Genomic DNA, 27,228 nt, shown 5'->3' on the forward strand with positions numbered 1-27,228 from the left:
GCCGGGTTTTACTAGGAGTAGGATTTTTGCTCCACGTGAACCGAACTGGATAATTTTGCGTCGGCAGAAATGTGTTACATAATCATGTGTTTCCAAGCGTGACGCATCAGCTCAGGACGGCTATATAGTATGACCCTGACATCAGCTATTCTATTGGCTTTATGCTCGAGTTTGAAGGGAAGGGAAATACAACAACACGAAAATACACTGCTGGCCACCCAAATTGCAACACCAAGAAAGACAAGAGATATCGCAACAATATTTATTTTGTAGATAATCATTTGCATATCTCACCTCCGCTAATGCATGTTGTAAATTTCATATTATTTGCATGCTTCCTTCAGGGTGTTGCATTTACGGTGGCCAGCAGTGTAAAAAGAAGATCACTGAAATGTGCGACACACACGACGCTTAAGTCCTCCAGAAGCAGTCTGCAATCACGCCCGACATAAAGTGCTGTCGTGAGCCGTTTGCGCTCTGTAGGAAAACAGTTGTACTGCTTTTCTTATTGGTGAATGGACGGCGTGTCGCGTTGGGCAATTCACAATACGTGCAGCACAGAAAACCTGCTTCTAGGAAAACCCGGCGTTAGGTGACAGAGCCCGATCCACGTACAGGAGGAACGGGGGGGGGGGAAAGACGGAAACCACTTTTTTTTTTAACCTTCAGAAAATACCTTTCGGGTATCTTTATTAGGGGTTATTCAAGTATTACGTCATTGAGGGGGATTTCCGATTTGCTGACTTTTGATGACCGGGGATGACCTGAACTAACATTCTCCCTATTGAGTCCCCTACACATCTACTTTAGTGATCTCTAAATATTTAGAGGATCCCAGTGATATGGAAATGTGTCGCTGGCCGCTTAAGTGCTCTGGACCTGTGCAGCGCATCTTGCAAGTGATTATGCCGTGGATCACTTAAGTAATCTGGGAATGTGCCGCGGATGACTAGTGTTGAACCACACTAGTCGCGCACCAATGCTTTAAAACTATCACGTGTCACTCAAGGGGATCTCTAAATGTGCCACAGATTGCTTAAATGGTCTGTAATTGTGCGATGGGCACTTGAGTGATCTGTGAATGTGCGACTTGGTTCATTTTTTCAAAATTAGGTTTGAGAAGGACAGGCCACATCAGGGTTCGCACATCCTTACAAACTCCTTAAAAATTCCTTAACTTTTCATTTCCCTCTGGAAGGGCCCTTATAACTCCTTACTTTTTGCAGCCGCACCTGAAAAGGTCCTTTTTTTTTCTCTGAAGGGATGATCTTTCTTAGAATAGGCATTCCCCATGGTGATGAATAGCATTGCCTAGAAAAATAAGATGAAGCTTCCCCCGAATATAAAGAGGAAGGAAAGAGAAGGAAAAAAAACGCTCTCTCCCTTTGTAAGAGGAAATGTGAAAGCAGGGGATGGGATTGGAACATCGAATGGTTGAGCATACCTGCCAACCGTTACGATTTTGTCGTATTTAGTAAATTAATACGATTATATGTTTTTGCTTTTAAAAATACGATTTTTTACAGAAACGCTAGTTTTGACGTGTTTTCCTGCCTATGTCGCAAACTGGTCAGCATTGGAAATCGATGGTCCGTAGAACGACATCACTCCACTGGTTCAGCGGAGTGATAAATAAAATATTGAGCAATAAAATCATGAGCGGAAACAGAGGGGGACTGGTCGCCTCTACCGAGTGGCGTACGCAGGATTAACTTTCGGGGGGGGGGCACAAAAAATTTTCTTTCAGTGAAATTCCGAGTTACTACCCTTTAAAAAGCATTTATATTAACAGAAATTGGTAAATATAACATATAAGAGAGTATTTTCTTTTGATATTTAAATTTTTTTACATAAATCTAGTGAAACTTTCATAGGCGGCCAACCCTATTCTCTGGCCAACTTAACTTTGCGGCAAGTTTTTCTCGGAACGGAAAATATGCTCCATAGACATAATACAAAAATAACCCATTTTTCGCGGTCACCTCTGTATGCGATCAGCGGTCAACCTGTCGTCTTAGAGGAGTTTCACTGTATAATTTCTATTTTCTAATTTTTAATGGGCTTGGGGTGGTCGGTGCACGGGCCCCAGCCTCCCTGCCCCTTTGTCCCTACTGCCCTTTGTTTCCCCAAAAATAAATCTGCATTATCATAGGCGGAGAGTGAAGGAGGAAAATCCCCCCCCCCCAGTTCGAAGCGTCTGCATCCGCTTATGTGAATACAGTGTGAATCCGCTCTCTTGCGGACACCCTGAGGAACAAAACAACTTGTCCGTAAAAGAGGAGTGACTGTAAAGGAGTTTTTTGTTTGTGATTGAGAAATAACTCTTCGAAAAAATTCATCATTTGAACATCTGTGACAAAGGGTCCATAGGTGGATCCTTTGTTCTCAGATTTATTTTTCTTGTAATCTTGCACATGGCCATGAGCAAAGATACCAAAGTTCACAGAGTTGTATGTTAGAGAAAATACTTCATTGAAAAGCTATCAAAATTCATTTTGTGCGAATGGTATGAACTCGTTTGTATATGTTGCAGTAAATATGAAAAATCGGTGATTTCCCATAATCGCCAGTTATTATGCATAATCACCAATCACGTCGGTATAAAGTAGATTAATTTTCCTACATTTATCACTTTATCAGTGATTACGCATAATTCCTGAATGTAGTTGATAAGTAACATAAATATGGAACAAATCACACACACATGCAGAAATATCCCCAAATTCAACCACGTATCAGTTTTTCCCGTACGTGATAGGAGGAATTAAATTAAATGAAAATAATGTTATATATAATGATAAAAACATATAAATTATTATCAATCTTGTAATGTTAGCTGTCGTTAGAATGTTGGAATTACCTTTTGGGTGAGACAATATACTAGGGAAAACAATGTGAGCATACCAAAAATTAGAGAACAACAGCTAGATGCATTTCGGAACTGTATGAAGTTCCTTCTTAAGTAGCAGAGACAAATAGTGGAAAGACATAATAATCCTTATAGCTGGAGTTACTCGCTGTTCAAGACAAAGAGTCAGACTTTTTGACTCTTTGTCTTGAACAGTGGTATTTGTATATTTATTACCGGTAAATGTGATAAATTCAGAAAATTTAACGAATTTGTCAAAATGGTCTGGAATTATGCATAATAACCAAATTTTTCGCATTTACCATAAAATATATACGGGGCACAGGTAATGATATGCACAGCATTTTACTGGTGAACGTTGTCACTAGAGGCATACTTCTAATTAGAAAAAGTCTCCAAATAGCAAGCATTACTCAGATACGTCATTCATGTTTCAAAGGATTGTTAGTTACTAAAATAAAACGCATTAATTTTTATACGGACACCCTGTGCCCAAAATCAAATTAAAAAGTTATGCCCTGTCTGTCTCTCTACTGCAGCCAACAAAAACAAATTCCACATTTCCACATGGTAAAACAGTTTATCCGCATCCAATGCTATTTTTCCCCAACATCCCCCCCCCCCATTTTTCTAATTCGAATATCTCAGTGAATATTCCACTTACAAACGTGAAATGTTTTGACGTCATAAGGGAGAGTTGGGGCAACAACATTCTAGTTGGGTTTTTGGGCATAGTATGTCCGTATAGAAAGTTAAATTTTATATTTTAATAACTATAGTACCCTTTGCAATATGAATGTGTGTCTGTGCATTCACGACTTCAGTCAATTTAGAAATTTAAATAAAGCCTTGTTGAAAAAATGGAACAAATTGTATAAAAAAAATAATCGGTACAAAAATTACAGGAATGTTCTGTAATATGAGACACATGTGGTCCGAAAAATTGTACGAGACATTTCAGTGGTCCTTGGGTTCAGAAAGACGCCGATTTCAAAACGCCGATCTAAAAAATTCTAGTCTTGAAAACGGAAATGGCACAGCATTAAATTAAATTGGAGTTTTTTTACTTTTTTATCCGTAATACAAATCCAACAGAATGATCAACTTTAGAAGCCTTATATTTTGAATCTGAAAGCGCCTATAAAATACCAATACAAATGCCCAAAAAAAAAGTTTATACACACCTATACAAACAAAATGTTTGATTTTCATTATTTGTGACATTAGTGGAACAGCAAATATGAGGTATATTTGTAATTTAGATGGATTTGTATGACCCATTTCTGAAGCCTATGCGATAAGAACCCCTAAAATAGATTGTGATGATCTAAAAAAAAAATCAAGCATAAATTATACGTTCAAGATCTATACATACTTTTCCTCCTTTATTTTTTTAACACCTAAACTATAAATTATCTCATGTGGAACACCTAAAATACAAATTTTTCAGCATATTTCCCTCATCTATATTTCTGAATAGTTAAACTGGAACAAGTAAATAACTCTCTACTCTGTCAGTACGATTGAGCAGGTTAATGCATAATTTTAATCCCATAATTTGGGAATTCAGTTTTATCCCTCCTATTTTTTCTTATTTTTTGTCAATGGTTTTCCTATTTTTCCTACTCTTTTTTTCAAATTTTCACTTCTAGGCCTGGGCTTACCACTGTGTTCTTTTGAGGTTAATGTGAGGTTAATTCACAGAGATTGCTATTAAAGAATATTGTGACATGTATTTATTTCTATATCGAAAGTATTTCAAGATAATGCATAATTTATTGTTTAGCTAGTTACACAATGATTTATATGTCTTTTGTAAATAATACTGGTTTTTTCCCCCTTCTAGTTACTGGCACCAGTATTAGACTTTATTTACCTTGGGGAAGAGAAAGAAAAGGCCATACCCCTCTTGAGCAATATCATGCATTATGTTACTCCGTACTTGAAAGATCACAGGTTTAATTTTATTCTGTTTACTTGCATGTGTAAAAAAAAATGCAGTGATTTTTTTTTTTTTTGATTATGATTTTATTATTCTTTCATGAAATGAACATAAAATTGCTCAAAGATTCCAAGAAATACATAAAATATTTTGTACTCTTGTACTGAATACCCAAATGATGTAAGAAATATTCCTGTGAAGTCAGCAAATCCATGAGGCCGAGTATATATTACAATGGTGGAAAAAAATATATCAAACTACCACAGGATATCGATATATACCCGGGACCCAGGTTATTTGAAAAATCTGGGTCCTTTTTGAGTGAAAGTGGGTCCCTCTCAAAAAAAATTTATCTTGAAAAAAAATTATGTTCCCCCCCCCCTCAATAATTCACTGGTATCTATATGAATTTTCTTCCAGTATGCCCCAGGTTTTTTTGATCACCTGCTTATATTTCTTCATTGAGACTGAGCAGTGGGGTCATGTTCCGGGTAACAGAAGAAGGTATCTGTGAATCAAGTATAAAATTCATTTCTAAAAACATGTTCTATCCAAAGGTTCATTTACTTTCATTGTCTTCTAATAAGAAAAACTTGCAAAAAGGAGCTCATTAGCACTGAGAATTTAATGTATGGAATTCCGCACATGTAATAAATCTAAAACAAATATACAGTTGATCCCGCTTATAACGTTTCTCCCATTTAGAATGTATGAACTTATTTTCGTGGTCCTAACAATATGTAATTCTCATTGAGATTTCCCGTTTTAAGTGTTTTCCTATTTATAATGTTTTTTATGATGATTTTTGAAAAACGTTATAAGCAGGATCCACTTTAATTAACAGTTCTCTCTCAGACACTTATCTTCTGATTCCCTATTCATACTTTGGTTTTCCTGGTAAAATGATTTTATTTTCCTTCCCTGATGGTCCACCATTCTGATCTGTCGCCATTTAACTGTCACATATTTACACTTGAATATAGAATCTATGTCAGAGATTAGTGTCTTTGAATGCCGGCCGATAGTCGCGAAAGTACCGTAATTTCCCGTATATAACCAGGAGGGAGAAAATATGCAGGGTAATAAAAATCTGAAATTTAAAACTTCTGTACACGGCAACAGGGAAGCAACTAGATATTCCTCATCTTAAGCCGGGTTTCCCTAGGAATAGGTTTTTGTGCAGCATAAACCAGTTTAGACCATTTTGTGCCGGCAGAAACGTGTTACATAATTATGCTATGCGTTTGTGATTTCCTAGCATGGTGCATCAATCAGATCGGGGCGGTTATATTATATGGCCTTGGCATCAGCTACTCTGTTGTCTGCATGCTCCTGTTCGAAGGGACGCGAAAGAAGTGAGAGTGAAGAGAACATTGGCAAAACGCACAACGCATTTGACTCCTCCAGAAGCAGTTGCCAATCACACACGACGTAAAGCGCTAGCTGTTGTGAGGCGTATTGCGCTCTGTATGAAAACAGTCATGCTGCTTTTCTTATCAGTCGCGCTGGGCGAATTACGCTGCACAGGAAACCTGCTCCTAGGAAAGCCTGGCTTTATTCTTCAACAACCTGCATGTATATCAGTACAGTACAGTGTACAGAGTAGTAAAACCAGTTTTTCAAGGTAGCGCAATCATGATCAAGGTAAAAAGAAAAAGGAAAAAAAGTTGGAGGTTTTTCTCTCTACTTTTTTCTTCTTAGAACTAGGAAAGAAAGCGTCCCGGAGGACGTGTGAACAAAATTTTTACGCATCCTTTTCTGAAATTCCGGGTATTTGACACGTGCCGTCTCTGGTCTAACATGGAACGGAAACGACCGCTCCACAAATGTTAAATTTTCTTTTCCATCAGATGTATTTGAAAAACGTAAATGCGTGTAAAAAATCTATGATGTCATTATGATATTGTAATTAATTAACATTATTAATTTCATCATTAATATAAATTTTATAATTTTTTGAAAATTTTACTGGAAAACCTGGAAAAGTCAGGGGAAGTTTTTTACGAAAATGAGTATGAATCTTTGTTATGGAATGCTCAACACACTATTTTTCAAATAATTAACATCCATAAGCAGTTCTCCCACAATTCTGATGGCAATTAACAATCTTGCAAATAGCTTAAAACACTGTTCTATCTTTCAGCCATGCCATTTATCTCGGGAATTTGTTTTTTTCATATTTATCCCTCCGTTTCTTACGGTTTCAACTCATTGAAATTCCTTAGACATATTCTAAGCCATTATCCGTTCTAAGGGCTTTCAATTTCTTTCCTGTCTGACGTTCTACCATAGGCTTAAATTGTAGAAACTTTTCAAATATTTGCTTTTTGTTCTCCAAAAAAAATATAAGCTCTACAACTTTGCATTGCTGTAAAGAGGTTTACCATTTTGCTCTTTTGTGTCTTTTACAGAAAGTAGCAACACCAACACTTTTAGTGATCATGTGATGCAAAATATATTTTTTATTAGACACCCTCAGAAGAAAATAAAAGAGGTGATGAGTTTAAAACTATTAAAAGTAATTTTGAGTGATATTTTAAAAAATTATAGCTGAGAGGGGTTTTAAAATCTTTTCAAAAAATACCTTTACCATAGTATATTATTAGAGTATTGTTGTATCAAGTGGAGTACTTGACTATAATATTCAAATCGAGTATAAGACTATAATAGGCAATTTCAAACAAGATTTGAAAAAATATCATTGTAGAAAGATTTGTCGTTATATTAAGCATTGTTATAGCAAGGTTTCATCTTATTAGAAATCTCATCTAAACAATGGGAGGTTTGATGCTTCACCTTTACCAAGTATAGAAGTATATATACGTTACATTGCATTAGTTTTGATAGTGTTAAAAATCCTAGAAAAAGGTCTTGGGTGGGGGGGGGTGCTTGACTTTTAAAGTCAGTAAATCAGATATTTGCCTTAGATTTAAAGCACTTAGTCAAAGACTGGAGTGCTTCAATCCTAACACTTTAATCCAGCCCTGTATATATTGCCATAGTTTGTTAGTTAGACTATAGATGATTGCATTCATGATTTTTTTTTTCAGCTCTCTTAATAGTCCCCGTTTTGCTGCCTGTTGTGAACTTCTTTCAAGTTTATCTGGTTATCAACACACAAGAAAAGCATGGAGAAAAGATGTTTTTGAACTACTCATAGATGTTCATTTTTTTAAAATGCCTGCAGTATGCATATCATATTGGAAAGACATAATTGATCATCTAATGACATATGATAAAACTACATTTCAAGATTTCATGGGTAATCTATCATATTTTATTAACATTTTTATACTGTAATAACACTGTTCATCAAATTTTCATGCTGTACTGTAGCATAACAGTAGCATTCAAATGAATTTATTGGGACAAACGTGACTTTGCTGCCCCACATCTTAAAAATTGGATAATTTTATAACAGTTCTCTTTGTTCCCACATAAAACTGTGGTCGTATAAATTCTGCTGCTTGCTCTCTCTCTCTCTCCCCCCTCCCCCAGTTCTTATCCCTGGTTTATTTACATTTGACACTATGATTATAAGGGAACAAAATATTAACATATCGCTCTAGTTTTAAAAATTGGAGATGTGGGAAAATGGTATTAATGAAATACACAATTCATGGTTACACTATGAAATTTCATACCTTTTATACCTTTCAAACATTTATTGGGAATTTTATGATAAACTTAACATGACATGACTTAACAGAACATGTTCCAAAGTACATTAATACATAATTAAATAACTACTCTTCTCTCTCTCTCCCCCACCCCCCCATTACCAGACCAGAATTAAATGAGATTTCTAGTTTCAGTTTCTCTCACGCTGTCATTTGTATTGTATCTCTGGAACGTCTTTCTTGATTGTTTAGCAGTAGTCGCCTAACATTACCCCTGGCTCCATTACCCTCCGTATTTTTTTCTAATGGCAGCAATGTTTTGATGTATTCTCCAGTCGTATTCATCACCAGGAGTAATCCCAAAGAATCATTTGAAGGATCATAGCCAACATCACTGTTCCTTCATTACAGCCAAATTGATAATATTATATTACAGGGTGTCTACCAACACGGGAAAGTCATGAAGCTCTGGAAAAATCACCAAAAGGTCACGAAAGTCCTAAAAAAGTCACACAATTTGAGTGAAGGTCAGATTTTTTTGATTCTCCAGAAATCTTTTTTCCCATTGTCTAGGCTTTAATTCAATCTAGGCAATACAATATTTTTGTCTTCTCTTTCAGGTTCTATTCATTTTTTTTGCCCCGCAGGGATGGATGAGTGAGTAGCAACAGAAAAGAATAATGCCAATATGTAGCCACCCTACATTGGGGCAGACCAGGGTTGGTTAAAAAACCGTTTTTTTTGGTTTAAACCAGGTTTTTTTGGTTTAAACCGGTTTTTCTGTTTTAAATAGTATTAACATTAAAAACAATGAAATTTCTGAAAAATCATTCAAACTTCTAATAGTTAACTAAAAAAATGTTTATTAATGTAATTAACACAATTCCAATGCTAATTAGTCAATAAATATTTATTACATTTTAACAAAAACCAACTTTTGCAATTTAATTATTTTTGCTTAACTCAATGGATTAATGTGTGTTTGAAAATTCTTTTAATGTTATTATTAATCATATAATATATAAAGGTTTTTCTCCATTTACTTTCAGTATACTTAATTACGAAGCTATTTTGCAAAAAGTAATAAAAATTAGGTGAATATAATGCATTTAATGAAGCATAAATAATGCAGATTACTTAGCAATGATTTACGATATACAGGGTGATTATAACTAAGGTTCTGATTTCAAAACACTGTAAAAAAAAAGCGATTGTCAGAATGACTTGAAAATTGTCATGAATATTCCTGAAAAAATTCAATTTTATTTGATAAAGGGGAAAAAATACTTAAAAATGTAAAATTAATGACATCATCCAACATGTGGGAAATTTGCTCGCAGAATGGAAACGATAGCCAGTCATGGCAAAATGATACCTTAATTATAGCATTCACGATTTCATAATTCATGGAAACATCACAAAAAACGAAGTAATTGAACAAATAACTACAACTTAATTTATACAAAAATTGCCACGTTTTTAAGACAAATAAATTACACTGGTCGAATGGTCGACGCGTTTCGGCTCTTCAATGGAGAGCCGTCATCAGGACCTCGTGGTCAGAACTCACACGAATGAAGACCACGAGGTCCTGATGACGGCTCTCCATTGAAGAGCCGAAACGCGTCGACCATTCGACCAGTGTAATTTATTTGTCTTAAAAACGTGGCAATTTTTGTATAAATTAAAACCAGGCAAAGTTACTCATTTTTTTGTGATACTACAACTTACTTAAGAAATGTTAAATATGTTATCCAACCTGAGGTTGAAAGCACAAAAATTGTTGTTCAACAACAGAATCTGAGTATGCCATGGTCATGATGTGGATGTGCTTGCAATTCAGCTTTATTAAACCAAATGCCCCCCCCCCCTTCCCGGTTCATATTCCTGAGGAACTTCTAACATATAGGGAATGTGCTGGAGATTGCAACTCACCAAAGTTTGCAATCTGACCACTGTTTATATTATTTTGAGGTACCCCCCTCCCCCACAGCCAAAAGTTGCAACGGTTAAGGTGCATCCTGTCAAAATGGGTCTTCAGCAGCTGCTTTGCTGGTATTGCAATGTGCATCTTGATAGAAGTTCTATCCACACACTGATGCTGTGGAAGTGCCGAAATGATGTGGTTGCACAAAATAGATTATACTGGCGGCCAAGTACAGCATCATCTACTTGCACATTTTGCACTACTTGCACTTTTTTCCTTTTGCAAAAGGAACTTCCATTGCTTCAGGAGTATCCATGCAAATTTTCAAGTCATTCTGATCAGTACTTATTGTATAGTTTTGGAATCAAAACTTAAATTATAATCACCCTGTATATAGCTGATTATTTTTCATAAATCTGTTACTACTATACAGTAGAACCTTGATTAACTGGGCTTAACAGTGTGTGTGTGTGAAAGTATAAAAAAAACTATTGAATATTAAGACTGGGAGATATACAGTTGGAGATGTTACTTCTTATGGGAAAGAAAATGAAAATGTATGTGAGGTAATGTAACTACTAGTACACTAGTCTTTGTCCTGTAAGGACAGTTGGTGTCTTTATTGGATTATAGGACCACCTGCCCATAGCATGATGTCACTACTGTAGCTGCTTCTTTGTGAAGGGAAAAAGAAACCTTGTGAGATAATACACCACTACATTTAGATCTGTGATACAATCCTTATTCATGAATTTGCAAAAGATAGAGCATCAGAATGTAACCAAAGGTTAGAAAATGTTGTAAGAATGAGAAATTTTGGCTTTTATATATATAACTTTAAATAACTAAGATACTTCATATGAAAAATATATGTATATTCTGGCAACTTTTATGAGACTTTTTGAAAAAAGCCACTCATAAAATCTTATGTCATTTAAGATATACCATCAGAATGTACCCGAAGGATGTAAAAATGAAACATTTTGGCTAATAATGAACCAATATGATATTTTTCAAGGAAAAAAAATGATATTTAGGCAACTTTTATTTGATTTTTTCAAAAAATCAAATAAAAGTTGCCTAAATATCATTTTTTTTTATATCTTATTATATCTTCCATAAGATTTTTTTTTTAAAAACCACTTGGTTAAAACCAAGCAATCCTGGGGCAGACATTATATAGATGGGGCAAAAAATCTATTTTTTAGACTGGATTAACGAAAAAAACTTTTCTTCCTTTGCTTGTGGGGAACCTTATTAGGGAAACAACCTATATCCACTTATGCTTTTGCGAGCGGGGGGGGGGGCGCTTATGTGGCTTGTTGAGCCCTTAGGGTCCAGTTTCTATGGGGCGTTGCATTTAAATCAATTTTAAATTTAAAATTTTTCAAAAAAAAATTCTAGATTTTTTTTATTATTATGCTATGATTATGTTGTCTGTGGGACGTTTGTAACATCCTTTATTGGGGTTACGTGCCTGGTTCGAATTATCTAGTTAAAGCAGACAAGAAGCAGGAAATAAACAAGTTTGTTTTGTATCACTTCAATTGCTTTAGTTCACCTAGTTTTTTTTTGTAAGTTTACATTAACAGGTTAACCTTCAGTTTTTCATTAATAACAATTTTAAATTCAAGTTTTGTCTTTCAGTTCAAAAATTTGAATTTAGTAGATATGGTTCACTCTCACCATGGAAGTCCATGTTTGGCTGAACGCCACCTTTCCGGTCGCAGACCAGGGTAGACAAGATGCAGATTCATCCAAGTCAGTACTGCTAGTTGAAGTTCCAGAGTTTATAGCAAATCGCAGGTAGCCAGCACCAGGCGGAGATCTCTCAGAGATTAGAGATGAGAGTCCTTCGAAACTAGTATATTGGTGTAGACCGACTCCTTCACCAATAATCCACTTGGGGCTTCATCATCCAGAGTGGACCTATGATGAGCTGATCAGTGCTGTAAAACTTGTAATAGTTGTTAGACTTACATTACGAAACTTTTTGTGATAAAACTAATTTCGCAATCTCCAGCGAGTTGCAATCTCCAGCACATTCCCTATATGTTAGAAGTTCCTCAGGAATATGAACCGGGAAGGGAGGGGGGCGTTTGGTTTAATAAAGCTGAATTGCAAGCACATCCACATCATGACCATGGCATACTCAGATTCTGTTGTTGAACAACAATTTTTGTGCTTTCAACCTCAGGTTGGATAACATATTTAACATTTCTTAAGTAAGTTGTAGTTATTTGTTCAATTACTTCGTTTTTTGTGATGTTTCCATGAATTATGAAATCGTGAAATGCTATAATTAAAGTATCATTCTGCCATGACTGGCTATCGTTTCCATTCTGCGAGCAAATTTCCCACATGTTGGATGATGTCATTAATTTTACATTTTTAAGTATTTTTTCCCCTTTATCAAATAAAATTGAATTTTTTCAGGAATATTCATGACAATTTTCAAGTCATTCTGACAATCGCTTTTTTTTACAGTGTTTTGAAATCAGAACCTTAGTTATAATCACCCTGTATATCGTAAATCATTGCTAAGTAATCTGCATTATTTATGCTTCATTAAATGCATTATATTCACCTAATTTTTATTACTTTTTGCAAAATAGCTTCGTAATTAAGTATACTGAAAGTAAATGGAAAAAAACCTTTATATATTATATGATTAATAATAACATTAAAAGAATTTTCAAACACACATTAATCCATTGAGTTAAGCAAAAATAATTAAATTGCAAAAGTTGGTTTTTGTTAAAATGTAATAAATATTTATTGATTAATTAGCATTGGAATTGTGTTAATTACATTAATAAACATTTTTTTAGTTAACTATTAGAAGTTTGAATGATTTTTCAGAAATTTCATTGTTTTTAATTTTAATACTATTGAAAACAAAAAAACCGGCTTAAACCAAAAAAACCTGGTTTAAACCAAAAAACCCGGTTTTTTGGTTTTTTTACCAACCCTGCTATTTGGTCACTATTTAGACATTTTGGTCACTATTTTCACTAGTTTTGAGGCCGTGAGTCGTGCTGATCCCTGTATACTGAATATTATCAATCACTGATAGCAACCATAAAAGGAAACACTTATGTTTTATGAACAGTATGTATATGTGATTTCTCTATTCCGCATGGAAAGACTGACATGGAATTATATTCTGCTCAAGGTCGATGTGCAGAAACAGCCTTGAGGGGGGGGGGGGTACCCCCTCTGGAGAATCTCCTGTTTTCTGGATTCCAAAAGTTGGCACGTCTGATTACTGTATCATGACTGCAGTTTGATGGGTTGCGATAACCAACATGAACTTATCACAAAAAAATACCCCAACTTGATGATCCCGAATCATGTCTTTTGTATCAGAATTATGGCTTTTTTTAAGAAAAAAGATTGGGGTGTTTGGTCGACCCCAAACAAGACTTTTCACTTGCCCTTTTATAGTGAATTTATAACATGAAAAAAAAATGTGGGTAATTATCCTGGAGCTGGAACCTTGCTTTTGTGAGGGGGCCATGACCAGAACAGCCCTTGGTGGGAAAAATAAAACATAAGAAAAGGAAAGTTTGAAATACACATAACAAATCATTTAATCTCAAAACTTCTTTGAAGCATCTTTCACTGTTTGAGTCCTTGAAAGTAAACATACTATATTTACAAGTAATGTTTTGCATTTGTTCTATGTATGAAATAACTGGACATTTTTTCATTTATAGCTCGTTTTTCAGTTCTACAGTCTGGGTCTCTGAATTTGTTCGGTAGTAAGGAACAAGAGTATGATCAGAGAGCACAATTACTGAAAAGACTATCGTTCATTTTGTTCTGCAGTGAAATTGACCAGTATGAAAAGTTTATGCCAGATATTCAAGGTATCTTTTAATTTAATTTTCTGAAAACCTTTTTTTTTTTTTAAATTTTATTGAGGTTTGATAAAAGCCCAAAGTTTAAGAAAATTATGCTAGGTTAATCAAATATTTTTTAATTGGTGTTTGTGTCTGGATAGATCTAGTATTAGTCGACACAAAAAAGATGGCTGCTCAAGTAGAGATGCGAGGTGGGATGATGTAAAAATTGGAAGATAATCAAGAATATTCATTTTTCTTTTAAATGAAATTTTTTTTTATTAATTTTATTTATATTATGAAATAAAACTGTTTTTATTGCCTGAAACATTTGAAACAAATCAATTTTTGGCATAATCATTTCCAATGATCACTTTTAGTCAATGACCACCATTATTCTCTTGGTTATAATGTTTTGAATGTTTGGTTATGAAAATTTTTAGAAACCTTAAAAATTATTTTAAAATTGGATGAATTTTCGGGAATTAGTTCAAAAGAAAAAATAAAGTTTATTGATAAAGGAAGCTATTCTTATATAAAGATACATATCATTCTAAGCTATACTTATTTGGTATTTTTCTTTACTTAGGTTGTTTGCATTGAATTGTAACATTAGGAATGGGTTCCTTGAAAAATGTTTTTTATTATATTTGTCTAAATGGCCAGTTCTTATCAGTATTAGCATCACATGATAATTAAATATACTGCATCATTTCAAATAAAACATTCACAGTTGACACATTGCACATATCTGGAGCAATTCAAATTATATCAAGAATCAAAAATAATATTTACTTTGACGACACAAGATGACATTTAATTTCTGATATGTTATCAGCATGCATGGGTATGAAAACATGAGACATCATCGTCGAATCTATTTGATGAGACTGCAATTTACTTCAAGTGACTTTTTTGCACTCCAAATTGGCATGACCTAGTTATTAATATTTCATCTTTTTTTGTGTCTATTGAAATTAAATTGACATTTAGTAACTGTAATACAGTAAGCATATTGGGGGGGGAGTACCACCTTTCCATCAATTTTCTACCCTGTAGTGTGCAGATAGTATTTCCACTCATAATCTAGATCAGTGTTTCTTAACCTTTTTCAGCTCATGGCCCCCTATGGATCACATTTTTTTCTCGTGGCTCCCCTGTCCTATCCAGGGCCCCCTCTACCCTCATCCAAGAGTGAGATACTTTCTATTTTTTTTATTATGAATGAAATTTTAATAAATGAGATCAATCTCTGGAATCCTGGCTAGGCACGGATTCAAATGGTGGATTATCATCTCTCCCAGGAGTCAAATTATATTGCAAAAAACGGTCTGTGTAAAATACAGGACAATCCAACGAACATGCACGATAAATCGACCCTCTCAACACATCAACCGTTGCTCTCTCTCTGGCGGCACTCCATACTTAGCTGGAAGTAACAGCTTACATATGAAAATCATAGTACCAGATCCCATATATAGTGCAGTCTCCCTCCCTCCATTATAGACATGAAGACCCGGGTCGTGCCCCACATAGACCCAAAGGTTAAGATGCTCCTGGTTGTATGGACGGATCTGATGAATTCTGAAAGTAGTAATATTTTTCAACCATGTTTCACTTTTAAAGCTTTTCTCTTTACAGCTCTCTGACTCCCTTCACCACCTGTCGTGGATCACCTTTCTTCTGATTTTCTCACGTGGCCCCCCTAGAATAGCCTAAGACCGCAAGGGGGCCATATGGCCCCAGGTTGAGAACCACTGATCTAGATTCTCCTATTTAAATGTTGGCAATATAATAAACTCATGTCCATAAATTAAGGATAATTCAGAATCACACAGAAATCAAAATCTAAAGTAAAAATTTTACCTGTAGAATTATCACATCTGCAAGAATGATATGCAAATTTCAGGAAGCCACCAGATGATGCTGTTAGTACGTCACAATGACGAGAGTGTAAGAGGGGGGGAGGGGTATATAAGGAATGGTGGCAAGGAAGTGAAATTGTTCACAAGAGTTCTGTAATGCACTCAGTGCCATAAGCGGCCGCTGTGGTGGTCGAGTGGTTATAGTGACGGACTCGCGATGCGAGGATCCGGGTTCGAACCCCACAGTGGTGGTCGGCTGAAGTTGGTTTTCTGTGGTTCCCAACTTCAAGGTGCAAATGCGAGCCGATCTCCCCGTTAAAAAGTCTCGCCATAGAGAGCAACAGTCCTACAACGATAAATCATTCAATCAAAACACTTCAATCATAGTTTGAAAAACTGGTGGCAGATGGCAGCACTGCACATAACAAGCATTACAGAGGAACAACAAAAAAAACTTCACGTCAGGTTTCACTACACGTACACGCACATTCCCGCATGTACCGATTCGTTGGGGGTTCTGTGGGGGGGGTGCAGGTGTGGTGTAGCAGTAGTAGGTAGGGCCTCCAAAAAATGGCTCGGGGATCCATGATGTTCTTAAGTCAGCCACCTCGTTGGGCAATTTGCCTGTTGTGGCGTTGTATTTGTATTGTATAAGATACAGAAATTATAATAAGGAGAAATATATATAAGGACGAATATTCTGCCCTTTTGTCGTATATTTCGTTTGGCCTAATAATGCTTAGGTATTCGACTGAATATCTGCATAGATCCAGGTGCAACAAACTAATTTTAAAAGACTACATTAATTGGAATTTTTAACATAATTGAAAAATTTGTTGATTATATTTTGTTTGGTGTATATCCCTTTGTGTAAGAGATACTATGTCAGGATGAATTTCTAGGGTAAAGAAAACAAAACTGTAAATAGAGTCCTACTGCAATCAGGGTTGGGGCCGTAGGCTATATAGCTGCCATGAGCTGATGCACCACTGTAGGAAAACACAAACCTGTAGTGTGATTACGTAACACATTTTTGTAGACACGAAATGATTCAGTTCGCTTCATGCTGTGCCAAAAACCCATGCTGGAATGTTTTTCCCTTTTTATTCTGTGTGCATATAGAACCGTTCGGCCCGCCACAATATGTGGCGGCATGCTCTCACCCTCATGGGAGTGTGGCTTTACACTATATAGGCTGGTTTTTGTGTTTTTTTCCGCCTGTATATCGGGATTGTATTTTTTCTCTGAGATTGCCGGTTGTTATTTGTCAGTCATTTTAGTGGTTTTTATGATCATAAATCGTGTTCCACACCCCCCCCCCTTGCAACTTTTATGTAATAAAAGTTTTATACAGGGACTGAGATTAAAATTGGACTGACAAACTCTCAGAGTTGTTGGTAGACATCAAGAGGAGAAAAAATTGTGATGGAACATGGTGTCGCAAACCACATTGAGAGGGAGAAATCACAAAAAACGTATGCAGGTTTAGACGGTACACTAGAAAAATGAGTTGAAAAAACAAAAATAGAGTTCAAAACAAACTGCTGATCATGGTTTTTTCTTTCAACTCAGTCAGCACTCTCTGCCCCCAACAACCCACTTCTAGGAAAACCCAGCTTTATAGTAACATGTATCCCGTGATCGTATATAGACATATTTGAAGTCATTAGAAGTCAGACTTTTGTAATAGGTATTTTTTTCTGGACGACTTGAGAAATCAATATCTTTAGAAAAAATATTTCATATTTTTGCCAAAATAATTTCAGCCTTTCGGTCCATAAGTGAGCAAAGCTACCTCTGAATAGTGTTAACAAAATATTGATTTTTTTTAAATTAAGGAGTGATTTGATGCTTGTACAAGGTTCTTTAAAGAAAGAAAACAAAAAAGGAGTGGCAAGTGTATGTTTAATAACTTTTGGCTGAAATCCCTGTTATCAAGTTTGATTGCTGAGCGTGCCAGACAAAAATGCTGCCAAATGCAAGCAAATTCAAAATCATCAATATAGCTTCAATGGGGCTGAAAATCCATTGAGCTTATACACTATCTACCAATAAGTATTTGGACACCTATGCAAATGACGATATCTGCGGTCCTGAGATACGTCACGCCCTCCGCCGGTATATATCGTGTAGGAAACAACATCGGCATTAGTTGCATGCAAGATGCCACGCAGTTCGGAGCTCTCTGATTTCGAGAAAGGTATAATTATCAGGTATCACAAAAATGACCGATCCTTAAGGGACATATCTAGCGAGCTGAAGTACCCAAAATCGACAGTGGCCTATGTGATTAAGAAGTAGAAGGTAAGCTGTGATTGTCGGAATTTGCCCCAAGTCGGCAGACCAACGAAACTGGGAGATAGAGACCGACGGTTGCTGTCCAGAGAAATTCGGAAGAATCGCACCCAACCGATGGCCCTAATCCACGAGGAGTTTCAACAGGCATCCTGGAGTATTGTTTCAATGAATACCATCCGTAAGGAAGCACATCTGATTGGTTTTCATGGTCATGCTGCTGCCCATAAGCCTTTGATCACAAAGTCCAACCGCGTTGCTCGGTTAATGTGGTGCAAAGCACATCAAAATTGGACCGTAGATCAGGGTTGTTTGGTTTAAACCACGTTGGTTAAACCTTGGTTTTAACCAAGTGGTTTTTTTAAAAAAACCAGTTTGGTTTTTTTCAAAAAATCAAATAAAAGTTGCCTAAATATAATTTTTTTCCTTGAAAAATATCATATTGGTTCATTATTAGCCAAAATGTTTCATTTTTACCACATTTTATATCCTTGGGGTACATTCTGATGGTATATCTTTAAATGACATAAGATTTTATAAGCGGTTTTTTTCAAAAAGTCTCATGAAAGTGGCCAGAATATACATATATTTTTCATATGAAGTATCTTAGTATACAAAAGCCAAAATTTCTCATTCTTATAACATTTTCTACCCTTTGGCTACATTCTGATGCTCTATCTTTAGCAAATTCATGAATAAGGATTGCATCACACATCTAAATGTAGTGGTGTATTATCTCACAGGGTTTCTTTTTCCCTTCACAAAGAAGCAGCAACAGTAGTGACACCATCATGCTAGGGGCAGTTGGTCCTATAATCCAATAAAGACACCAACTGTCCTTAAAGGACAAAGACCAGTGTACTAGTAGTTACATTACCTCACATACATTTTCATTTTCTTTCCCATAAGAAGTAGCATGTCTCCTACCGTATATCTCCCAGTCTTAATATTCAATAGTAGTTTTTTCTATACTTTCACACTGTTAAGCCCAGTTAATCAGGGTTCTACTGAATAATAGTAACAGATTTATGAAAAATAATCAGCTATATACAGGGTGATTATAATTTGAAGTTTTGATAACTATTCAATAAGAACTACTGGTCAGAATGACTTGAAAATTTGCATGAATATTCCTGAAGCAATGGAAGTTTCTTTCGCAAAAGGAAAAATAAATGCAAGTAGTGCAAAATGTGCAGGTAGATGATGCTGTACTTGGCCAGCAGTATAATCTATTTTGTGCAACCACATCGTTTTGGCACTTCCACAGCATCAGTGTGTGGATAGAACTTCTATCAAGATGCACATTGCAATACCAGCAAAGCAGCTGCTGAAAACCCATTTTGACAGGATGCACCTTAACCCTTTTAACTTCTGGCTGTGGGGGGTACCTCAAAATGTCATAAACAGTGGTCAGATTGTAAAATTTGGTGAATCGCAATCTCCAGCACATCCCCTATATGTTAGAAGTTCCTCAGGAATATTAACATGGGGGCGCGTTTGGTTTAATGAAGCTGAATTGCAAGCACATCTACATTTTCACCATGGCATACTCCGATTCTGTTGTTGAACAACAATTTTTGTGCTTTCAACCTCAGGTTGGACAACATATTTAACATTTCTTAAGTAAGTTGTAGTTATTTGTTCAATTACTTCGTTTTTTGTGATGTTTCCATGAATTATGAAATCGTGAAATGCTATAATTAAGTTATCATTTTGCCATGACTGGCTATCGTTTCCATTCTGCGAATAAATTTCCCACGTGTTGGATGATGTCATTAATTTTAAATTTTTAAGTATTTTTCCCCCCTTTACTTAATAAAATTCCATTTCTTCAAGAATATTCATGTTAATTTTCAAGTCATTTTGACAATCGTTCTTTTTTTACAGTGTTTTGAAATCAGAACCTTAGTTATAATCATCCTGTATATCGTAAATCATTGCTAATTAATCTGCATTATTTATGCTTCATTAAATACATTATATTCACGTAATTTTTATTACTTTTTTCAAAATAGCTTCCCAGTTAATCATACTGAAAGTAACTGGAGAAAAACCTTTGTATATTATATGATTAATAATAACATTAAAAGAATTTTCAAACACACATTAATCCATTGAGTTAAGCAAAAAATAATTAAATTGCAAAAGTTGGTTTTTGTTAAAATGTAAGAAATATTTATTGATTAATTATTAGTATGGGAATAGTGTTAATTACATTAATAACCATTTCATTTTAGTTAATTATTAGAAGTTTGAATGATTTTTCAGAAATTTCATTGTTTTTAATGTTAATACTATTTAAAACAAAAAAACCGGTTTAAACCAAAAAAACCGGTTTTTTTACCAACCCTGCCGTAGATCAGTGGAAACGGGTTCTTTGGAGCGACGAATCAAGATTCACCCTCTACCGTTCAGGTGGCAAGGTCTGGATCTGACGTCTGCCTGGAGAACGCCTCCTGCCAGAATGCATTGTGCCAACAGTCAAGTTCGGCGGAGGTGGAATTATGGTCTGGGGGTGTTTCTCCTGGTATGGACTGGGACCCTTGGTCCCCATTCATGGTAAGCTTAACGCCGATGCCTACTGCACTATTTTGGATGACAATGTGCTTCCTATGTTGTGGCAGTTTTACGGGGTGGATCCCTGTTACTTCCAGGACGACAATGCCAGCTGTCATACTGTGAGGTTAACCAAGGCTTGGTATGGTGCCAATGGGGTTCATGGAATTGGACTGGCCTGCCCAGAGCCCAGACCTGAACCCTATCGAAAACCTCTGGGACGAGTTGGATAGCCAAATTAAGGGGTGCCCTACCCATCCAAAATCGGTGAAGGAACTGACATGTCTTCTCCAAGCCAAGTGGAAGAAAATACCACTAGCCGTCACACAAGGACTTGTGGAAAGTATGCCCCGAGGGTTCACGCTGTAATTGCCTCTAGTGGAGGCTCTACCAACTATTGATTTTGAATAAAGTTAGTTTTTCTTTTTTATCACAGGTGTCCAAATACTTATTGGTAGATAGTGTATTACTTGAGGGAGTATGATGCAGGGTCATAACTAGGATTTTTGTATTGTCTTGCCGCCCCCACCAATTCGGAATTCGATAATTTTATAACAGTGTTATAATGTGCCCACCTTAAAAATTTCCACCCCCCTCTAGTTCTGAGTAGCGAGGGTGGGGGGACTTGGGGAGTCTGGTTCCCCCCCCCCTCCCTAAAATGTTAGAAAAATAACCAAAAAAAAAAGAGAAAAAGATGGCCAAATCTATTGTTTTATCACTTTGGCGGCCTTGGTCGCCCAGCAATGCGTCGTCCCGAAGAAGATGGATTGGATTCAGGTCCGGAGAGCACGCTGGCCATTCCATACGCTGTATTGTTTCAGCTTGAAGCATGTTCTCCACCAAACAAGCTCTATGCAGTCGGGCATTATCATCCTGGAAAACAAAGGAATCTCCAATGGCTCCAGCGTAAGGGATGACATGAGGTCGCAGTATCTCGTGTGCATACCTTCGGGCCATCAAAGTGCCATTCCGAATGATATGCAGGTCCGTACGTCCGCCTATGCTGATTCCACCCCATACCATCCAACCAGCTCGTCTGCATTGTGACCTTTCACGAACGAATGCGGGGTTATTTCGAGTGCCCCTGTCCCTCCATACCAGAACACGTCGGGTGTCACACTCCATACTGAATCGGGACTCGTCTGTAAACAGCACTTGGCTCCAATCATGTTGCTCCCAATCTCGATGTTCAGCAGCCCATCTTCTTCGGGCCGCACGGTGGCGTGGGGTCAACGGAATGCAGACCATTGGCCTACGTGCATAGAGCCCTCCCTCATGCAGCTGATTACGTACTGTTTGGCTGGACACCCTTCGTCCTGTTGCCAAGAGCAACCGTCTTTGCAGCTGCATAGCATTCTCTGTTCTGTTTCGACGGGCTGTTAACCATATATACCGGTCATCAGTTTCTGTAGTGGCGCGTGGCCGACCTTGCCCTGGTTGACGTTTAACATTTCCTGTTTCTTGGAATCGATTCCACAGCCTTGCAACAACACTTCTGGCGACTCCAACAGCGTCCGTGACACTACGTTGTGTTTGCCCGGATTCCAGTCTGCCTATAACACGCCATGCCATGGATTCCGGTGAATCACGTTGTTGAGACATCCTCAAGTCGCGGTGTCTCAAAAAAAAAAAAATACTGCGCAATCGAATTTCACAGTTACGGCAGTAAAACAGACGTTTCTGCAACATCCCGATTTCTGCCCTTATCTCCTTTTTCTGGTTTTTGACGTCATGAACTTTGATTTGCATATGAAGTTTTCTTCTTCCGTTTCCTGCTAGGCTTTAAATTACGGATGATTCATTTTATGTTACTTATCGGTATACATCTTTGCGTAATTTTGTTAAAACCATGTGCTCCCCTAATTGTTTTGAGCAGTGTACATTTGCATTAGCGATTCAAGATCTATAGCTTAATTCTATGCAGTAAAATACAACTTTTTGCCCATTAAAGAAATTTTGTAAACTGCTTATTCACTGTGAAAAAATACTGAAATATGAGAAAAAAAACCAGACGTGTGTACAAAATTTTTATTTTTCAATGCATAATTTGTTAGAAAGCTGAAGTTTTGTAAGAAAAAAAAACCACCAAAGTGTTGAAGCTACCAAATACTACAAATGTAAATAACAATTTCGCAACAACCACAGTTGCTCCAATTTTCCTCACACCCCCCTCCCCTCCAAAAAAAAACCACTCAGGTGGGTGGGTTTCTAGATTTCAAAATGATAGAATCCTATCATTTTTGTCTTGAACATGGAGAATATTTATTTTTGTTTATTGTGTGCTGTTTTGCAACCTACTTTGAAAATTTTTCTAAACAACATGAGTTTGATCAAATATAATTTTTGAAAGAAAGCTTTTTCTAACTAAATTTTTCTAGAAATAAAATAATTTTGTGGGAGCATACTACCACCTTGATATCTTAAATCAGTGATTCTCAACCAGTGCTCCGCGGAAACCTTGGAGCTCCGTGTGCAATTTCTAAGAGCTCCGCAGCGACTCGAGGAAAATTATATAAATCAGTAAATTTGATAGATAAATGAAAAAAAGGTCTACATGGGTCCGCCATAAAAATTATATGCAAAAATGGCTCCGCCATAGAAATTATATACACAAAAGCGAGTCACAAAAAAGGTTGAGAACCACTGTCTTAAATAATGTTCAAAGGAAAACCTATCTTAAAGCAGTTCTGTGTGTTTGGGAATTCCAAATTATTCTCTACTGAAACTACAGATTCTGCTTCATAAGCTCAAAAACCAAATAAGAGTAATAATAATCTTCCAAGTTGTTTTAATTATTGAATGAAAGATGCACACCAAAATATAGTATAATATTTTAACGTTTATAAACATGGATGAAAAATACAGCATCTTATCCAGAAGAGGAAAACGTCAACTACCCCACTTTCTTTCTGGAATTTATTATCTGGAACATTACTTACTTGAAATAAAGGGCCTTCAACTCACTCACAATAAAATGTCATCTTAAGAAACAGTATCACAAAAATTGCAGACATCAAGAAATTGACGTGCACGATTTGACACTCATAGAAATGAAATCACCACTCGAAACACTGGGACCAATTAGAAACGTAATACTTGAACCACTGGAATGAATCTAAAACATCTTGCCATGCCCCAGTCAAAATCTCGTCAATCAATCCATGCGCATCACTAATCAGATGACAAGGCATCAAGAGACCACAGGAGAGTCAGAGTAACTCCAGCTGTTTAACCTGCACTCGATCACAGGCTCATCAGAAACACACAGCAACACAACTACATAGAAGAAACCAGCATATCTTTCCGACGAGACAAAACTTTTCTCAGATGCATTCAAACCTTCAGAAAGTTCCCTAAAAAACATTAAAAATAAATTAAGCGAAATCTCCAGGATTTGTTACAGATATTAAAACATTGTCATAAAAGATACAACACACAGCAGGAAACAAAATCAACAGTGTTTTTCAACAGGCCCCCCCATGGGCCCTGTGACAATTATTTACTATTATTACACAAAGAACACATTTAGTGCTGTGCAATTGTAATTTAGTACTTCAATTTTTTTGATATATAAATTATTAAAAAAAACACATTTTGGATTTCACGGGAATGTAACATGGAATTTGCCCTTCGCTACAGGAGTCTGTGTTGTGTGTCTTGACATTCAACTAAGGGGTCCACTACATCAAAAAGATTGGGAAACACGCTCTACAGTACAAATACATACACTTTCAAAATGGACAAAGCATAAACATATAAAATGTAGGCTAAGTTCTTACAAAAACTATTCAAACTTATTTTACTGTTCATTAATAAATGATTACACAAATGTGTATCAATGAAATCTGCATGAATATAATACTTGAGTGTAACTTTTACAGGGTGTTCAATTGAAGCGTTGATGAAGTGCTCGCGAACATGAAATCAGACTCGTGTCTGAGCATTGAGCACCTTGGTGCTTCTGGGAGAAAACTGCTAATGCATAACATTTGCAAAACACAACATTGCTGGGGCATTGTAATATATACAGTGGATCCCGCTTATAAGGTTTTTAAAAAATCTGGCATTGAAAAATATTGTAAGGGGGAAAACGCTTTGAATGTGGGAAATCTTAGTACTTCTTACTAAGTAATACTTATTAAGCATTATAAGCAAGAAAACATTATAAGCGGGATCGACTTTATACGGATAAACAGAAGAAAAAAAAAATTTATCCAATATTGAATTTGAAGGAAAATTGCTTACTTTTTTACTGTGACCTCAGAGGCTCCTCGCTTGGTGAACAAATCATTGATCACCAACTTGCCACATACATCGCTTGGGCAGTGCAATCTATCTATAAACAGAAAAAATAAAAACCTATTAGCCAATATTGAATTTAAAGAAAAATTGCTTTTTTAGTTTCTTGAAATATGCAATAATAAAAAAATTATACACAATGCTAATAAAAAGAAACGAGAATTCTATTTGCATTATACTAACCATAGCCATAATTTTATTTAAGTGATATGAGTGTATATGTGCATTTTATTTACATTTTATACTCTCATCATAGGCGAAAAATTTGCACCATACATGTGTATCAACGCTTTTCTAGATGATTTGAATAACAATTATTAGTTACTTTAGTCAAGCTGTTTGTCATTTCGCAAATTTAATTTTAAGGTATAATAATTAATTTTAATTAATTATTATACCCCTACTGATTAGTTAAATCATGCAATTTCAATGCCAGAAATACGAACAGCTTCGCACGTGGTAAGATACACAATTTGATTTACTTTATACAGACAAATATGTTAAATTAATAATAACAAAGATGGTAGTATTTAACACTCACCTGCATTTGGATGTTTCTCAGAAGCTAAAATTGGCAAAGATAAAATGTTGTAAAGCTTGATTATTGGATCGCATATTCAAAGCACTGTAAAAATGCCTTCCTCTCAGTTAAAGCAAGCAGCAACACGAACGAGCAACGAAAAAAAGTAGGACCCAGTTGGTCACGTGACTTTCGAGTACCATAGCCCTCTCTTTCTCGTTAGCCCCGTCCGGCCCTGGTATGATGTCATCAGTCCACATTATTCCTCGGAAGATCATGTGATGCATTTAATGTCGGTGGGATCTCTGTTACTTTCTTATGGCATCCATAGTCGTTTAAAACAATAAATAAAAGAAACAATTGCAGCATCTGTGATATAATTCCAGAATTAATATAAGAGAGAATTCCGGAATTAATGAAAAAAAAATTGTAGAATTTAGAAAGTATTTAGGAAAAATAAAACTATATAAAAAGAGATTTTTTTTTTTCAGCATTGATGAAAGTAATTTCAGAATTACAAGATAATTCCAGAATCAATAAAAAAAAGAATTTCAGCATTTGCGAAAGAAACAAATCCAGAATTGAGTAAAGCAATTATTCCAGAAGTAATGAAAAAAATAATTCTACAATTAATAATGCAGATAATTCTAGAATTAATGAAAGAAATATTTCCAGAATTGATGACAAAATTCCAAGTCTCCTCCGTGTCCCCACTCAGTGTTTAAGTGCTAGGGGAACCGGGTTTGATTCCCGGAGGGGACAAATCACTTTTCTTTCCAAATATTATTTTCTGCGTAACATCCAGAAAATTCAGTTTCTCAACTTTGAAATAATACTGAATAAATATTTAAAAAAAATAAAAGTGAGGTATTTTATAGGATTAAGGGACAAATGATAAAGGACTATTTTGGCGGCGTTGTACTGTTGAGAAAAATGAAATGTTTTTCAACCAATCATTTTGAGTATCGCACACATGCTTTTGTTTACATATGAACCAAAATTAGAAGGAACAAAGTTTGGAATAGTATTTGTGGAATTTGCAATTAAAAATTTTGGCGATAATCTGATTTTGAATTTTGTCAATCTTTCAGCATTTGAATCTTGCCATTATACACAGATATTCTAATGAAAATGATGTCACCTCATATGATTTTGTCTGTTCTTTATAAATATGTGTTTAGTTTGTGTGTAGGTCTTGCAGAAACTTCAAAAATTAAAGTTTCTCCACTTGATACATTTTTTTCAGTTAAGGACTATACATTATAACTTGAAACGGCTTGAGATAGGACGGTGGATAGGGTGTTTCATGTTCCACTTAGGACTTGTCTGTCACGCCCTTTCATTTGGCAGAATAAGTCAGGTTTGCCTTGTTCGATCACATTTGATTTCTGAGGGGGGAGGGTAAGGTTATGTTTATTGCTAGTAATAGGCCAAGGTTATTTTAATGCACGGTATGTTTATTGTTGCTTTTGTTTTGTTATCGGTGTGCA

At 35.9% G+C, this 27,228-nt stretch overlaps 1 protein-coding gene across 6 annotated transcripts in view; it reads left to right on the forward strand.

Annotated features, from left to right (window-relative positions):
* The window catches only part of LOC149069409 (protein DOP1A), a 727,510-nt gene that overhangs the window by 513,958 nt on the left and 186,324 nt on the right, over nt 1-27,228 (forward strand). For 5 of the 6 annotated variants that reach the window (XM_089250153.1, XM_089250154.1, XM_089250152.1 and 2 more), the window contains exons 23-25: nt 4,716-4,825; nt 7,862-8,073; nt 14,078-14,230. In XM_089250153.1, the coding sequence (XP_089106279.1) occupies nt 4,716-4,825; nt 7,862-8,073; nt 14,078-14,230 (475 nt within the window). Of the gene's footprint in view, nt 1-4,715; nt 4,826-7,861; nt 8,074-14,077; nt 14,231-27,228 lie in introns of those variants that run through there. The other variant, XR_016195089.1, reaches the window with a different exon arrangement.

This window comes from Pholcus phalangioides, unplaced genomic scaffold (genome assembly GCF_987345545.1).
Source record: "Pholcus phalangioides strain wild (caught in Gottingen) unplaced genomic scaffold, Ppha-v1.0 ptg000022l_1, whole genome shotgun sequence".
Classification (NCBI taxonomy): Eukaryota; Metazoa; Arthropoda; class Arachnida; order Araneae; family Pholcidae; genus Pholcus; species Pholcus phalangioides.